Source organism: Glandiceps talaboti, chromosome 23 (genome assembly GCF_964340395.1).
Source record: "Glandiceps talaboti chromosome 23, keGlaTala1.1, whole genome shotgun sequence".
Lineage (NCBI taxonomy): Eukaryota > Metazoa > Hemichordata > Enteropneusta > Spengelidae > Glandiceps > Glandiceps talaboti.
Window position 1 is genome coordinate 9,872,775 of NC_135571.1, and position 19,352 is coordinate 9,892,126.

Consider the following 19,352-nt stretch of genomic DNA (forward strand, 5'->3'; position numbering starts at 1 on the left):
CTTCCAATCTGTAATGGCTGTACATCTGATATGACGAAATAAACAATACAGAGACCATTTTGGAAAGAATGGAAAACCTGAACTAGACACTCACACATGAAAAAAATATGTAATAAAATATAATGGCTGTACATCTGATATGACGAAATAAATAATACAGAGACCATTTTGGAAAGAATGGAAAACCTGAACTAGACACTCACACATGAAAAAAATATGTAATAAAATAACATTAGAAAATTACCGGCCCCACCTATTCTAAAATTGAGTGTAACCGGAACCACACATTTTTATACGGCCTAAGGGCACGGTCGGAATTTACAACGGGATGGGCGAAGAATATATATTTGTAAAGAAATATTTTACGGATTCTGAAGTCGATTACCAATGTTAGTGTATCATTGTATGATACAAACTATACGTCTGCAATGTTCGTGTACATGTGTGGAGGAGGGAGGGGCTCATAGCGGGGTACTGTGAAATTCTATGCATAGACATGTCTTGTGTGGCGTTGGGCAGGTGGGGTGGGGGGGGGGGCTACAGAATTTATTCGAAAATCTTTTTGTTAATTTATCTGTCGCCAGATTTCACATTTTTGAAAGCACTATGATCGTGAATTTTGGGGATGATAATATTTCTGTCGCGATATCTTAACCATTAGATAGTAAAGTTGATTTTCTGTAATATTTCTTACAAAAGACGATATACCTATTGCCTTTTAGTTTTCTGCTCATATTACAATAGAAGCCTGACATATTAAATTTGAAATAGAGAAAAAGTTGTCTCAATCAACAGATTGTTATAATTTATGGTTCAGCGAGATAAAATCTAACATTGCTATAATATTCTATCATTTTGCACGACATAATCTCTGAAAACATTACTACATTCCCTGTATGTGCATTTCCCTTAGGTGACGTGTACCCTCACATGTATGAAAATGTAATACTAATACTTTATTAACATATGTATTTGTACAGTGAAATTTGTAGTGGTTCTGCAAAAAACTTGAGTTAAAAATAAAATATCAAACAACAATATTTACAGATTACTAAAACAAAGAATGTATTCAGTAAAAACAGGACAGTGCAACAACATTATTACTCATTTACAATACAAACAGCTGTTGGATAAAAACTATTTTTAAACGATCAGTTTTGGTTTTAAAAGACCTATAACGTTTACTGGACAGTAACATATCAAACAATGGGTGAGCCGTGTGAGGAATGTCACTAAGGATAGATTTTGACTTCCTGGTAGTGCGGGCTGTAAAACGAGACTCTAAGGATGGGAGCCCATCGCAAATGATATTATGTTACATTGTAGCATTCAACTTGGGCTACAACATATAGCATTGGTATGATCAGATATTTATTTCGGAGTCATGAATGGTTAGCGTGACTGGCTTGGAATCTACAGGTTGCAGGTTCGAGCCCTGCCGCTGCCTGCTGTTTGTTTCTGAGTGGCTAGCTAAAGTCCTTTGGCAAGATTTAAACCACAATTGTGCCTCAGTCAACCCAGCTGTATAATTGGGGACCTGGTAGGATGTGGGTTGCAATGCTTTAATCCTATGCGCTTAAATGGCTGCAATGGATCTTGTATGCTCCCCGGGGAGTTGAGGAAGACTAAAGGGCCGTTGTGCCGTTCTGTTCCAAGCCAGGGGTAATAATTGTAAAGTGCTTTGAGCACGGTGTGGGAAAGCTATATAAGAACACAACATTATTATTATTATTATTATTATTATTATTATTATTATTATTATTATTATTATTATTATTATTTAACTTTGCTGAGCCACGCGTCGTTTTGTTTCACGTTAAATAGCTTCTATAGTGTTTGTTATTTCAGTCTGTAGGTGTAAATATAATTTCACATTTCGAACAATTTTAAATGTTAACTTCATAATTTAGTATTCGTATCGACAGAGCCATAATCTCTCTTTTTACAGTACATCTACCCACTTTATGCGTATTGGAATCAAATAACTTACTTATAGAACACTAACAACATTTACCTCTATAAGGGTTATAGTCAGGGTCTTCACATTTCTGTCGAACTTCATCACTTTGCCAAGTGACAGGACAGCCATAGGTTACCCATACGCCATGGTCAGAATTCCCCAATATTTTACAGCTTGTGTTGGTTGTTTCGTTGTCTGTGTCACTTGGTCTATCACTGTACACATTCACTATTCGTCCCAAGGCTTCAGACCGTTGTCGAACTGTCGTCTCCATATTCGAAAGGTGTGGGCAAGCCTCATTGTAGTCATGGCAACAGTCCCCGTAAATGACACACATCTCATCACAGTTGCATGCAAAGCCATCAAGCATTTCATACCGCGATGCAAACCATCCACACTTACTAGCATTGCCAACACTACTGAAGCAGCTATCGAAAAAGTTTGTGTCTTCACAATCCAGTTCGAGATGTTCCATAGGCGAGGACGTAGAAGAGGTGGTGTTCTCCAGAGAAGAAGTCGATGCCAACTCAGGGTACTTACAATAACAGTAGATAGAGACTGTCAAACATAACAGCCTGTAGACAGTTTTAGCCATTTCGTTCTGTTGAAAGCGAAACAAAACAATCATCAGTAACTGTTTCCAATGTACTTAAGTCAAGATACTTTGCCCTAATAAAAAAAGTTGTTTTTTACGCCGATCCTAAACGGTCTTTTTACGTATTCGAGAAAAACATATCAAAATCGCGAAGTCTCGCAAGAGATAGTGAATACGGAAACTGACATCAACTTAAGACAATAAAAAACTGTTCTAGTCTGTAATGGCTGTATATATGATGGGAAGAAACCAACAACACAGAGAACATATGGAAAACATAACTACCTGAACTATACACTCACATATGAAGAAAATCACTTTTTTAAAAATAAAACAAGAAATCTACCTAGTACCCCACCTATTCTAAAATTGAATGTAATCGGAACCACACAATTTTTTTACGCCTTATAAAATTTAGTCAGTATAGATTTTACAAGGTGTGGTGATGATTAGAATGGTCAGAATAAAATCTGGAAGTTGTCTTTTTGACCTTGATTTTGGTTGTCCCTTTAACTAATTATTATTAACTTTGATAGGTACCATTCAATAATCTCTGGGAGTTGTTGAATTATATGTCCATAAGACATTGCTTGGAGAATGCGTATACGCTTCAGGTTAATACAAGAGCTTTACTACTTTGGTTACCATGGTAAATAAACAAGTCATTTCTAGCCATGAAATTGTATCCGTTACTTAGAGAAACCCATGGCTATATTAATTTATGTCCCATTGTGATGCGTTATAACGAAAAATTACCGGTTTTAATTTTTGGTTGCCTAGGTAACCATTTTGCAACTTTCTAGTGTGTCATCACATCCCGTATATTGACAAACCTGGAGCTACATGTATATGAAGTTTATGAGTGACTATGAGAAATTTTAGCCACAAAAACGTTGTTAATATTTTCTCATTTCCGTAACTGTGGTAACAACAAAATCCGTTCCTGATAGTGTACTTTGATTTCCATGTCGTACTTTAGTGTCATTACCTTTTACCTAATATCATAATTTAACACTACATTTGTCACTATGGTAACCGAGAAACAAAAGATTGGATTACGTCATTTATATTTAATTTAAAACATAGCATATTTTGTGGATACAAGTATTGTATCCGAATGATAAATAATGTGAAATGAAAGCACTGTTAATTAGTTTCCCGAACATCCATGCCATAGTAACCATAATTTGGACTTTAATGTTGTCAGGATAATATATCCAACTATACATTTGTATATAATACAATTAACAGTTTTTCTTTATACAATGCCATTTTGCCAATGATTATTAATTTCTTAATCAATTATTCATGAATAAATCAAAATTAAGGAAACGTTTAATTGTCCATACGACATGTTTTGGTGAATAAGTTTCATCAGTACACATAATTATTTAACTAATTATTTTGTGACCAAAGAAAACAGTTTTGGTGAAATCATTGAATCTGTGAACTACATTAATTTATATTCGTTGTCGATATGATTAGGTCGTTATACATTTCATACATAATTATGACCTAATTTGCATATTGATTTACATACTTTTGAAATATATTTTTGTGCTAGGAATTGCTCCCAGCGATTTTCTGTTATGCAGACAAATACACATAATCACACGTAATGCTACAAAACCCCCGTTTCCAGTGGGATTCGAACCCGTGACACCCCCCCCCCCCCCGACTGCTCATCCTGTGTGCTAACCACTACGCTATTTTATATGTTATTTCTTTCCTTATACATTGATTTGAATTTATTTAAATGAAGTAAGATAGTCAGTGTATATCAATTTTATTTAGCAATTTCCATAATTAGCACTATAGTTTTTATAAATAAAAATAATTGAACATTCTTTCCTAAAAGTATCAAAGTATGGGGCCACTTGTTATTTCTGACATCGAAGGAATGGCGCTTAATACAGCTGCAAAACAGAGAACTCATTTGATAGCCTTGACAAGGTTGTCTGTCCCCATGACGTCACATCAACCCCGCATGCGCAATCGAAGCATATCTCTTAATACTGCGGCAAAACATATATAAGGGGTCCATTAATAGCCTCGACAAGGCCGTCTGTCATCTTGACGTTACATTAACACTAGCCTACACTTCCGCCGTTTGGTAATGATATACGATGACTGTAAATATGTTAAAAAGAAGTTTTCTTGAGACAAACTTGGCGGTCATCGCCGAGTAGCTAGGTGTCTTGCACAGATGTTTATTCTACTAAGGTGTGTACAACAATTATATGGTAGCCGGGTTTCACTGTAACACACAAACTTTACTACTTCAGCCTTTTCTCTTATCCCCAAGCTCAAATAAATAAAACCAAAGAAATTGTTGTCGACTTTCAAAAGGACAGTAAGCCTAGTAATCCCTGATCGACATGTTTGTACCTCGCTAAATTCCCTCTATTCATTACACTTTGTGGCGTTGGGTGTTTGATCTAAGTAAAATAGCAGTTGGCAGTGTTTGGCGATTTCAAGTCTTTTAGCTGATGTCTAGAAAGTCTTTCAACAACTGTTTATTTTGGCAACATTTTGGACTTCTATTTGGTTTACCGGTATAAACCGAGACAATGCAAATATGTTTTCTGTTCTACAAGTACGCTCTACATCCTGTCTGGCAGGCTACTGAAAACACATGTGAAGGAGTCGTCAAATCTCCTGCCAACTAGGTGGTACTGTTAACATTGACGAAAACGGCCAGCTTTAAAAAGATCAAAGAGCGAGAAAACACATTACTATATATCTCAATTGTAATATAATGTACATAGATATAGAATTAGACGGGGTTTCCAATATAATAGTAGAATGATGAAGCTGCAAAATATTGCCAACGAGTAAATAGACTTAAAATGACACTTGCAGGATATGTAGTGAAAGGTAAATCATAAGAAATATCGCTAACGGGGGAATAGACTTCAGAAATTGTAGTTCATCTAGCAGAGGTGACATTGTACACAACACGAACCGAATATGCTGATAGCCATACATAGGTAAATATCGCTATTCTAACTGATAATCCAAAAATAGCGCCAATGGCATTGTAGAACAATTGTACAGTTTTTTTTAAAATATTTACCCACAAGCTGATCCATGCTAACAATTTGTGTTCATTTCCTGAATGATTATCCAGTTGCCTATCCAACCCTGTTGTTATCTTTGCAATATACGCGATAATTTGGCTGTTGCTATTGGAATGGTCATGTTGCTAGACATATTTGCATACATTTTTTTAATGTTCGTTCACTTGTCCATGAATCCCTGATGTTATATTTGCAATGTACGTGATAATGATTTGGCTGTTGGTATGGGCGTGGTTTTGTTGCTAGGTATATTTGCATACATTTTATGAATGTTTATTCATTTGACTATTAATCCCTGTTGTTATCTTTGCAATATATGTGATCATTTGGATGTTGCCATGGGCGTGGTCTTGTTGCAAATTTACATACATTTTTTGCATGTTCATTCACTTGTATATTAATCCCTGTTGTTATCTTTGTGAAATACACCACCGTTTGGCTGCTGCTATGGACGTTGTCATGGTTGCTAAGGATATTTTCATACATTTTTTGAATGTTTACTCGCTTGATGATGTTGTTTTTTAACCAAAATATACTGCCATTTGGTTGTTGCTAAGGGCGTGGTCATAGTTGCTAGGGCTAATTGTGTCAAAATGCTTTGAAGGAAATCTGCAGAATAACACTTTTAGAAACATCTCACCAAGTTTCAATCTCATTGACAAAGTACTTTTAGAGATATAAGTTTTTGACCAAAATTCACATTTTTACACCAATTTGCATATCACTGATGAGCTTATTATATGCTTAATATTTCTATACACCCCCAGACGCATCCCCATTAATTTTCAGACCAATCTGCTGAGTAGTTTTTGAAGTAAAGATTTTTGACAAAAAAGACACATTGTTAGCCATAATTTGCATATCACTAATGATGTTATCTAAACATCCTTAAGAATGTTGTCACCAAATTTCAGACCGATCTGCCTAGTAGTTTTTGAGTTTAAGTTGTTTGACCAAAAATCACATTTTTTGGCCCGAACCACATACCAGTGGTAAGATCATTTTGATTTGAACAATTTCTCAACTGGACACCAAAGGTAATACACCCACCAAATAACATGGCAATCGATCCAGCGGTTTTCAATTTTTAAGTTGTTTACACAGACAGACAGACAGACAGACAGACAGACAGACAGACATACATACATACATACATACATACATACATACATACATACATACATACATACATACATACATACATATACAGACATACACACACTTTGCCATGCCTATAGCACTACTGAACTTTATCAGTTTAGTTGTTCTAAAAATGGTCTAAATTATTCTAGATCGTGTAGAAACATAACTTACCTGTAAGAGAACGTCTTCTATAGACTGTGAGACATCGTACAAAACTGAGCATTGCGAGCCAAATGACACATTTTAAAACGTAGGCCATTGTAAGACTTTCATCCGGTACTACCATATAAGGAAGTGTGGGTGCAAACTATTTCGATCCTCCAATTACTGCAATAATTTGCGCTCACATTTATTTAATTAAATGAATTTTTCATGTCGGATGTTCAGAATCCAGATCACGTGCTGCTGTTCAGTGAACGACAACATGTGGGTACGTACATTTCCCGAAATATTGAACGAGTTGAAAAGCAAGAGCATTTGAATAAATACAAATTGTATTCCATTATTTCGTAACTTTGGCTACGTTACTTCCTTTACTGAAACATCACAAATCTATTTCTTTTTTTATTCAAATCATGAGAGAGATTGTTACCACACTGGCTTCGGTCGGTGGATCGAATAACAGAGCTTTAACAGATTTCGACATGCTGTTGCTATCAGTATCAACATACAACAATATTCGACCAACTGTAACTCTTGGCCTGTCTCAAGGTGTGCTAAAACTACCTACTAGCAGCAAGTTTCTCTATTGTAATCTTTCACTCCCTGATGTTTAATTGTAAATAATTTTGTTATAACTGAGACAAGTCACTGCACAGATAATATGACACACATACACTTACTCACTTCACTCAGACAATAAACAAACAAACAAACAAACAAACAAACAAACAAACAAACAAACAAACAACACCAACATTTGATGTTAAATTAGCAACTAGAACACAATACAACTTTACAAAAGATATCTCACATTGTCCCTATCCTGAAGATTCTACTTAAAACACCACTGGCCATGGTGAAATGTACACTAATTATTACACCAGGGAGTGGCAGATTACACTGTGATCAATAGAGAAACTTGCCGCTAGTAGGTAGTTGTAGCACAGCTTGAGACAGGCTAGGAGATACAGTTGGTCGAACATTGTTGTAGGGTAAAGGACGAATAATCAATTTCGTTCTCGCGACTTTCCGGAAGGAAGGAAGGAAGGGAGGATCCGTGTAATGCCATTAGTCGGATCGGTAGATGATTACACTCACTGCTCAGTGACAATGTGTTAATTGGGGCAATTAGCCCGTGAGTTTATTCTAGGATTAGCAATCAACTAATTAATGCAAAATTGGTAAACTCTGATAAGACAGTGGTAACAGTAGAAAATAGGGAAAACAAAGTGAGAGGAAACAATATTCAAAAACTTTACTTGAAATAGAGAAAATGATATTAGAAAGCCGGAAAATCGCGAGAACAAAATTGATTATTCATATTTTGTCCTATGGTATCAATAGTAATTTACCAATAGGGAACTTGCAAACCCGCCATGTTGAATGCTGCATCATGGGAAAAGTGATAATAAATACTAATCAATTAGTATTGTAAACAATGTTGTTACATTGTTTGTAAACAGAAATGATCAATTCATAGTTGCCCTGACCATTGTGGGAGGCTAATTGTATCAGTAGCTCCAGATTAGGTATTACGATAACCACAGATAATCCCATAGTCCTTTGCGTCTGAGCATGCTCAGTCTGGATTGCAAGTCCCCTATTCCGAAGGCCCACCTTTTCAATTAGCCAACAAAGAATCATGGTGAATGGGGACGAGGAAGGGTCACAGGTTGAGGGCGCTCAGTAGAACTAACTCATGAAATTAATTAATAAGATCGTCAATCATCGTATAGCTAGCAGGAGGTGGTTTATCGCTTTAGATAAAAACACACCAGATTTTAAAATCATCACTTTATTTCATGACACCATGTAGGGAAAAGATATCTTTGAAGAGAGCAAAGAAAGTAAACAGACAAAACAGAAATTTTTGTAAAGAAAGAAAGAATGAACATAAACAGTAAACAAAAACAACTATTTGTAAACAAGTATAGCCAATTTCAAGCCCATGAGGTTCAAGTGTCTATCCCATTAATCAAAAACTACCTATCACCTGATATCATCAGATTTAAAATTGATCTTAAAAGTCAACAGTCAGTACATTTTCCAGTATTAAAATTATATGTGACCTGTTGCGGATGACAATACATGGTTGGAAAATTTTCTTTTCATTTAGTGCACAATATTTGTCTATACTTTCGACGAAGACTTATTGCACATGTTTCAGCATACATCTAGTGTTAGTGTACAAAACCTTACACGCCAGCCCCATCTCTAAGTGCATCTTTAGTCCAGTGTAGTATACCGCCACCGTAAAATAGTGCCGATGATAAAAATGGATAAATGTAGATTAGAACAGCACAAATTGCAGTATTACTTTTGGTAGGTACAAATGCACTTGTTTGTCATACAGTCATCAAGAAAGTGGATGTACGCGTGTTGTATGTTGCGTATGGCCACTTAAAGTGGGTTGCTAATAATTCACTGCGCATACTTTTCTGTTATCGTCACTTCCGGTTCGAGTGTTCTAAAGGTAGATCAGGTCGATTTTCATTGTACCTTCGACTAGTTGAAGAATATTTGAAACATTGATCTTTTCACTTTTAGGTACAACTAGGATATTATCTTCAATATTGTTCTGTTCACTCTTTATTTAAAGTATTACCCTTCAGTATAGCGCCCTCAACAGTTCAACTTAATTCATATTCATATGCTACAAATTTCATTTTCAATTCATGTCTTCAAACATTTGTAATTTTTAGAAATAGTAACCCGATTAATTTTACTTAGAATCCCAATGCTACAGGCTGGAAAATTAAAGTTATTTATTTGTTGCCATTGACAACCCTCGGCGTCCAACTGATGGGTAAAACCATACATCCTAGACACCATGTCCGTTTCAAGAACACTTTATCCATTAATGTCAAAGGTCAATCCACTATCACCAGTGACATCCTTGTACCACTCGTCGAATCTCTCGTTTTGGGCCACAGTCAAATGATTTTTCCAACCACCAACCTTACCTAAAAGTAAATTATACGACATCAAGTTTATATAGGGTTATAGTAATTTCTGTACATGCCGATTGACTATATTACTTTTTGTAATTGTGATTTTCAAATGAAGTAAACTGTTGTGCCACCATGAAGACGTCAACACATTGGTGCCAGCGTGTCTACTTTGGTTAACCCTTTCAGGACTAGAAACTTTCCCGCCAAAATTTTTGAACAAAAATTCTTGTTTCTCTGTAATTTTTGGAAAAAGATCAACTTTATTTTAGATCAGAATTCAAGAAATATTACTTCCCAATGAAGTAATATTCTTAAATTTTAGAAAATGTTCTTACAATCAAGTTTCTATTTATGCCAATGTCGTCTCTAGGAATGAAAGGGTTAAAATTGTTTATTTCATTTTTAGACAATAAGTTGCGATCTTGCTATTAAAGTGTAGCATGTGTGGTTTCTTATCGATATCTGCAAGGTAGACTCTCAAATAGACTCGTTGAACGGTATTTTGATACCCGCTGTAACCCTCGCATATTAAAGAACTTACAACCCACCTTCTCTTACAAAGGGTGACTTGTCTTTTTCCATGTCAAACGCATCCAGGAAAAAATCCTTCGGTCTTTGTTTGCGTTGACGAGTTGCTCCAATAGACGTTTCTTGAGCAATTGTCTCGAGCTCTTCATCACTCAACTTGGCATCAAATAGGTCGTTGACCTTTGAGATACTTGCTTTTAAGTCCTGAAAAAAAGTATGTCTTAGAAAATCATAAGGTGAATAATTAGATGTTATTCCCCAATATTTTTCTTCTTTCAGCCAAGGAAAATACGAGTGACCTAAGGGGCCTTTGTCACTACGAGTCGGTAGACGAGTACAGTTTTAACCCTTAGGTCACGAGTATATATTTTGCGGCTGAATGAAGAAAAATATTGGAGAATATTATAATTATACCAGGCCAGGAATATCAAACAAAAATCAGGAAAATAATGGTTATTTTAAACATTCTGACTCTTATTTGGAACACTGCAGAACCAGTGACGTAGACACGCGTTGTCATGACATAGAAGCACGTTGGCGTGACGTAGAACGACCAGAGTATATATTCCATTTTTTTCAACTTGGCTCATGCATGGTATAATAAAGAATAGTCCAGTAGTGCTTATTTCTGCCATATGTACATTTGCTATCAACTTATTACATATGATTCTGGGTTATAAAATATCTACTTAATATTCAAGTTTGACATCTTGTAAAGAAGCCACACCGCATGCTATACCTTTGTTCCATCATGTTGGGCCTGTAAATTTTGAACCTTGAAGATCTGAATAGTGAAATCAATTTAGCTGTATGGTTCTGCTATATTCACGTGACTGCATGTACATGCAGCGAATGCCCTCTTATTTGCATACAGATATGCATAATTTATGTATCAATATTGCACTGGAGTGGAATTATACTTGTTTGCCTGCACACCAAATGCAAGTAACAACTGGTACATACGTAATAATGTATTTACCTTCTTCATGTCTTCATATTTAAGAAACAAAACATTCTCCTCGTGTCTCTTCTTCCACCAAAATATCTCATGGGTAGGCCAGTATCCAAACTGCACTGTCAGTGAGAAACAAATAAATAAGGTTTGTCCTAACAATGTGTGGTATAGCAATGGCCCAACATCCAAATCCTGATCATGGCTATATACCCCCTTCTTTTATCAACAGTTATGAGGAAATTAATTGTGTACGTTTAGCTACTGTTTTACTTTTGCAGTCAATTTAGAATTATTTACCTTTCCCAGTGAGAAACTGCTCGAGGAAATCATCGAACGACTCACAGGACTCCAATACAGGCACTACATTCATATGATAGAAATATGAAATGCAGGCATCTTTGGGGTTACGAGCCACGTGGAGAATCTAAAGTACAATGAATAAATAAATAAATGAATAAATAAATAAATAAATAAACGAACGAACGAACGCACGAACGAACGGATGGACGAACGAATGAACCAACGAACGAACAAACAAGCAAACAAACAAACAAACAAACAAACAAACAAACAAACAAACAAATAAATAAATAAATAAATAAATCATTGACTATGATAATAAACGAATAATAAACAAAAGAATATTTAAATAAATATTTGCTTAAATAACGCGGAATTAAAAAAAATAAACAATTAATTAATTATATTAATCAATCAGTTAATTAGTTACTTAATCAAGTACCAGTGAAACACTTAATGAATGAGTGAATGAATGAATGGATGAATGAATGAAATATTAATTAATTAAAGAATTGATTATCAGTTGATTAATAATGAATTAATTAGTTTGCCTGAATTATTTTAGTTATTTAATTATTTAAAATTTAAAATATCATATCCGATTACATCACGCTTTTATCTGATTTATACTTCACGTCTTGTCAACCTTGCAGATGTTTTTATCTAAAATTCAAAAGTTTTAAAATGTATTATATGTTAATGTAGTCTTACATATCACGTGATTCGCGTAATTGTTAATTATGTGACATTGACCTTGGTCGAAAAGTTGTAACTATGAATACACATAATGTAGTCCAGTTCTAGTTGTCATGGTTACAGTATATACAATGATTGACATTAGAATTGTTATTTTTTATTTAGTCAAGAAATCTTTGAAGATTTTAGTCGATTTTGTTAACGTGTGTTCGTTTGTTGATGGCGACATAACACAAACACTTATGTGAAGTTTCTTATTGGTTTCTGTGTGGTTGTATCAAACAGAGCCAGTGAACACTAACCTGCAATATGCTGTACTATTTCACGTCTGTAAAAACTACTTACTTATCTATGGACTTTACCTTGTATAGTTTTTGGATTATACCGGTAAGGCCTAAAAAAATAATTGTTTGGTTCCGGTTAGCCGACCCCACCTAGTTTTTTTACATCCAACCCTAAACTTTTTTTACGTATTCGAGAAAAAAATAATAAAAATCGCAAATTGAAGTCTCACGAGAAATACTGGATGTGGAAACTGACATCAACTTAAAAAGACACTCTAAAACTGTTCTTCCATTCTGTAATGGCTGTACATGTGATAGGTAGAAATAAATAAACCTGAGTAGGATAGTTATACATACGAATACGAAACTCCCAAATATGTCAACTTACCCGTGGTTTCTTTTCAAATAGTTGCGGTGGTAGCATAGATGGAGGAACATGGCATGTAATAACTCTCGGTGAGGGCGCTTCAGCTAGTAACTCGTAATTTGGTCGTTCAAGAATATGGAACTCTACATATACTGCGTTGTCAACTGTGGGGTCAGCAACTCCACCAAGACCACTTTTCAGGAGTACTTTGTTGACGACATCTGATATCCATGTAGTACCTGATGTTTAGAGAAAATATATTTTAGTTCCTTTCAAGAAGAAGGGTACCCTGTAACTCGAATGGTTTGGGGTTTACTGTATGCTAATACTAGTCCTCGATGTCTAATTACAACGTCGTCCCCCCTTGACTCCTAAGAGACCCGCCCCTCTCCTCGCACCATAACCAGGCTGTCAGCAGCTCACTGGTATATTCTGATATTACGATACAGTGGTGGCAGTGGTGGGATGTGGCAGTAGTGGGGATTGTCCCCAGTGACAGCAATGGTAAGTCAAAATCATTATGCAAAGTTAGATAATGAAATGAGTCAAAGTAAAATTTGTTCGTCCCCTAATTCCATTTTTTAAAATATATGACCCTCTCGATCGCGAGAAGCGGTTTATGAAAGGTACTCCCCCCTCCGTTCTTATCCCACCCCCTGTAATTACTGAAGGCTTTCTTTGGGTATGAAAAAAAATAATTGTCTGTCTGAGTTACAGAAAACTTTAGTCCCAGAAAAAAAATGTCTAATGTAATCCTCCCCTGCAGCTCTAGTTCTGATCATACAACATGAATGCGAGAACCTGGGATTGAAATATTGGCCTTTAACAAGAATTTTATTGCAATAATTGCTGCATACCTAGACTTACAATGACGTCACGTTATTTACATTCTGTATGTTATGAGCAAATGCTATTATTTATTTGCATTACTATTATTTCACTATTATTCTTCTGATTACACACTGTCAAACTATGTTTGTTTTATGCTGAAGATTAAAGATGGAAAGTTGTTGTCTTAAATTCCTACATCAACCCACACAATTTGGTAGCATGTCGGGTAGTTTAATATTCGCGTGAATAACCAGGTTGAACCTGTGAACCTGTCGAGTCGCTCTAGTAGTGGTCCTCCCCCATCCCTAGCGAAATGTTATCCCTTCACATTCCATTCATTGGCCAGCGGCATATTAATACTTACACATTTGAGGCATATCATGTAACCTTTCCCTTCGAATCTGAAGGCTGGTCATGTTATGAACTCAAAACATATATGTTTATCCTTGATGTTATCACACATTTCTACGATACATAGTGTAACACACTGTACGTACTCTACCATGTATATTGTGATCACGTGGTGAACACGTGATCATATTACTCGCCCGATTTTTGTACAATTTTCGATTTTATGTTCAATTTTCGAAACAAATGCCGACGTATACCTTTTCAAAAGTTAGGCCCGACTTGAAAACTAGTTACTGGAACGTTCCTCACAAGTTGGGGGAAGGGTGGCCTAAAGTTTTAGAACCTGTATTATTACTACTATCTGATGTAGACCGCTGATCATAGAATTAGTTCGATGTAAAGTACGATGCATAAGCGACCGAGGGAAGAACCGAACACTATCACTTACATACATACACCTGTGTGTGTATTTTACGGCGGTGACAGGAGGGATTTGATATCGCTTTAATGGCACCTAGTAGATGTTACCGATGTTCTCTAAAATAACAAAATAGCCGCAGGAAGACCAGAGATTAATGTTGTCACGGACGTACCTGATTTAGGGAATGAAACTATCCAAATATCGTCCGGTCTTACTTCGAATGTTTTGAGAGCTTCCAGACTAGATTTTGCCACCATCCAGGGGAAACTGACTCCATCGTACGTGTGAGAGTCTGTATTGTGTGTCCCATCGGCCTTCTTTACTTTAAGCATTCTAAATCCTCGTATAAATTACCTTATAACGCACTCAAGGTTGACCTCAACGTAGCTTAACAAGTGAAACGTTTAGAGAATCACATTCGAAAAGACCGTGTATGATTATGGTACATATGTAGACATACACGCGAGTTTACTGTGTCATCACGTGTAAGCTTAGGTTATCGTCGGGTCAGCGTCACACAGTCACTCACTGACCCATATATACGAGTGACATAAGCCACCAGATATCTTAATTGATGTAAGGAAGTTTTCAGGAATTGCAGGAGAGAAATCAACTCTGGTCTGTAGCATAGGGACGCGCAGTACTTCTTATACCTTTTTCCTGTCTACAGGCTAAATATAGCAACGTTTTGACTTGAATATATTTCCCGTATTATTTGTCAGCAACATTAGAATCTGACTGATATGTTTATATATTACATTACAGTGTTGTCACCATAGCAACGTAGCACTTGTGGCAGCAGTCGGATACCACAATCACAAAATAATCCAAGGGTATATAGCACAAGGAGGTAAAATAAATGTAACCCTCCCTAATTTCCAATTTCTAAAAGATGACCCCCACCCCATTGCGCCAGCACTCGTTGAATATTCCATAATCAAAGTATATTTCTAAAAGTTTTAATAAAGGCGGAACAAAGACGAGCCTGACTTGATCTTAGATGCACTTCTTTATTCTTAACTTAGGAGCCCAAAAAGTCATCGCATTGATACTCAGTCTAAGTTCACAGTCTCTCTATATCAAAAATGGCAAAAACTCTGCTCATATGAGACCTACTATACACTGCACCGAAGCATTCTGGGAAATACCAAAAAGTATAGTATATATTGTTGGACTCTTTAACTGCTTCAAGCAATAGCCTCCGAGTCAGCATTATTGTTTACGCAGATTGGGAGCTCCTTAGTTTGTTTGTTTTCCCATAATTCCTCGTTCCAGTATACAGCAGACATATCTTATGTCAGATTTGCTACATTTGATCATTCTATTTCAAAGAGGCTGCACGTCACGATACAGGGTTGGTCGTTCCTCAAGACGTTATGACTTGTGCATACATACATACATACATACATACATACATACATACATACATGTACGTGCATGCATGCATGCATGCATGCATGCATACATACAATGTACATACATACATACATACATACATACATACATACATACATACATACATACATACATACATACAGAGGCAGACAAAACTATAATATTATATTCCCTTATAACTGACTGTAAAAAAATTGTTTTTCTGTGAGACTGTGAATGTGTATCCGTTATTTTTGTATGGTAGTGTGAATCCGACGGGTACATGTATTGTCACAGTTTTCTTACTTGTCTGTGGTATTGTAGTTGTACACATATCATACCTGTAGTATATATACTATATACCATACCCGGGGTACCGCATGGTTCAGTCTCCCTATACTGTATGTGTTTCAACATAGACCCTACACGAGTGTTGGGTCTATGGATTCATTCGGTGTATAAAATCGATTTTATGATAGACCGTACGGGGTGATCTATGGTTTATGATAACATTGACATTGACATTTTATGATATCTAGAAAGTTAAAGTTACATGTACATGTACGTGTATTGTTATACGCACTAGGTGAATGAAATGTGTTCATATTGGCACGCGATATTCAGACGGTGAATAGACACGTATAGTATGTTTTCTTGATGTATGTATACAGTACAATAGACACCGTTGGAAAGATAAACAACAAGAAGACGGAGCCGCGTTGTTTATCTTTCCACTGGTGTCTATTGTGACAACGTCACAGGATGGCAGATTTTAGCCCATCTCACCCTAGTCTTGCTGCTAGACCCCTCGGGCTTTTCTGCTCACTGTCAAGGCGACGAAGGTCGCTAGTGAGGGCGACAACCCGAACGCCTGAGGTCTAGCAGCTAGACTAATCTCGATCTCACCCTTGCTATAGACTAGATTAGGATAAAGTACACAAACTGTGTCGCCCCTTGCCAGGCTAGGTGGTGATAATACTGAGATAAAAGTACGGTAAAATTCGTTTTTTAAACGTTTACCGTCTCTTTGGAATGGTAACAGTTTTGCCCTACTGTGCAGTCACTACTACATCCGCGGTACAGTAGTATGACTTATTTTTGGCTACTCGCTCCAACTATTTTTCTCCGTAATTAAGTTCTCCTCGTAATTTTGGCAAACTAGTTTGCATATCATCTTCAGACCATGGAGGCTCCCCTTATACTTCCATGTGCAGGCATATGGTTTCTGACTTTGCTGGACTGATTTTACTTGAACTACAAAGGTCAACCCAATTCACACCTTCTAAATCCCCTTTGTCTTACACTATCCGTTACTGATGAGACTTCAGCAGCAACTCAGACAAGGAGTTGGTTATCACCTGCTCCACAAACTTTAATATTAGCTCCGGTAGAGGACTGCTAATCCTGTACATGTCAAACACAATCTGATTAAAATCCGATGTAGATGTCGGCTAATCGTGATTGCTATTTTACCTTCGTTATTTTGCCTGAATTGACCTTCTTGGTACATGTTTACATTTTTTAGCCTGAGGCTAAAAAATGTAAATATGTACCAAGAAGGTCAATTCAGGCAAAATAACGAAGGTAAAATAGCAATGAACGATTAACTGACATCTACATCGGATTTTAATAGATTGATGTCAAACACTGAGTCAACATTTTGACAGCTAGAGGCGGGGTGAAGTGTTCTTCTGACTATGAGGTCAAACAATGGAAATTTCAATTGTAAAGGTGTCCTCGTTTCAACTACAGCAGCTTTGCAAATTGTAAGCTTAAGGTTATCGAGACAACCACATAGGTGGGTCTTATTCAAGTGGTATGAACAGCAGCAATGAGCTGAAAGCCGCGTGCGTGTAGTGAAACTATCCTGGCTCACGCCAAGTGAAAAATCAAATGGAAAAAAATCACCTTGTGGTCCCTGAATACTTTATTTCACCTCTAGTGACCTTTAAACATATACTACCCCGGATTTTATCGAAAAGAACTTGTACTTGATGTACAATTTTCCAAATTTGGCCAATGTACATGATGTACGAATCATAAGCCTTAGGGGGAGGGGGGGGGTTGTCAGCTGCTGGTTTTTCAGTACATGTATATTGTACGCTTACATGAAATATTTGGTAGGTTGTGTAAATAAGTCCTGGTAGTTGTTTCAGGTCTTCTTACTTCTTGAGCTTTTGTATATTTTTCTTAATGCCCACTAAGGCCAGTTTTTAATGCTACATACCTGATTTAGGGTACGTAATAACCCAAATATCGTCCGGTCTTACGTCAAATGTTTTGAGAGCTTCCAGACTAGATTCTGCCGCCATCCAGGGGAAATTGACTCCATCGTATGTGTGAGAGTCTGTATTGTATGTCCCGTCGGCCTTCTTTATTTGAAGCATCCTCGAATCTCAGTTCCTTCGACTTACAGGCAAGCTTGGGCTGAATGTAGCCGAACACACCGCATTTAGACAACTTGGCTCAAAATGACAATGGCTAATTATGTATAAATATGCATGAGTATTTGCTGTGTCATGCCGGGTAATTTTGTTGGGGTCATACTTGCGGGTATTGGAATTGCACACGGTCTCGCTATAACCAAACAAGATACCTACATCTCCAACACCACAGGTCACAGGTCAATTCCTGAGAAAAAGACATTTAAATACATATGCCGAAAATGATAAGTGTGGCTGCATCTATCAGACAATATCCATGACAACGTATCATTGTAAGATAAACTCATATACGATTACACCCATTCTTTTAATTTATAACTTTTGAAATGTTATTTCTTGAAATATGGTACAACAATTTTCACATTTTATCACTGAGAAACGTGTATTCTTTGTAGCTGACGTTCCTAAATTAAATATAGTTCACAATGTATGGAAAATCTATAACGTGTTGCTTCACTTCACTGTGAGCATTTATAAACGGCGAGTTTTTTCTCTTTTTTCCGTGTAAAGAAACAACGTTAAATTTTGACATTGCATGAATATGGCGTACTACAATGTAATGTATGCACAATCTCACAAATATAGCAAAACTCGTATGTAGTGGTCTGCGAACAGACGACACACACACATCATGACTGTGCAAACACTCGTTTGTACACGGTCTAAGACTAAAACCATCGTATTGACTCGGAGCAAACACGACAGTGCCGTCAATTTGACAATTTGAATAAACAGGGCCAACACACGAAGCATTTCGACCTCGCAATTGTCGTGTACAATAGAGTTTCTGCACTGCTGCAAACAACAGCGTCTTTACGTGCTCCGAGGAAAGTACATTAAGAGGTCAAAGTTCAAACGTCTACACGTAAATAAACGGTAAATAGTTTGACTAGAGAGTAATACACCTCGG

At 36.5% G+C, this 19,352-nt stretch overlaps 1 protein-coding gene across 2 annotated transcripts; it reads right to left on the reverse strand.

The window, feature by feature from the left end:
- Positions 1-8,792: 8,792 nt before the first annotated feature.
- Positions 8,793-18,474, reverse strand: LOC144452914 (sulfotransferase 1E1-like). 2 transcript variants are annotated; one of them, XM_078144125.1, is made up of 6 exons: positions 18,226-18,474; positions 13,043-13,260; positions 11,672-11,798; positions 11,399-11,493; positions 10,440-10,623; positions 8,793-9,903 (listed from the first exon to the last, which is right to left on the reverse strand). In XM_078144125.1, exons 1-6 carry the CDS (start codon positions 18,383-18,385, stop codon positions 9,791-9,793), a joined length of 897 nt encoding a protein of 298 aa, XP_078000251.1. In that variant the 5' UTR covers positions 18,386-18,474; the 3' UTR covers positions 8,793-9,790. The 2 variants fall into 2 exon arrangements, with proteins under 2 accessions (XP_078000251.1, XP_078000252.1); XM_078144126.1 differs by lacking the exon at positions 18,226-18,474 and adding an exon at positions 14,797-15,019.
- Positions 18,475-19,352: the final 878 nt, after the last annotated feature.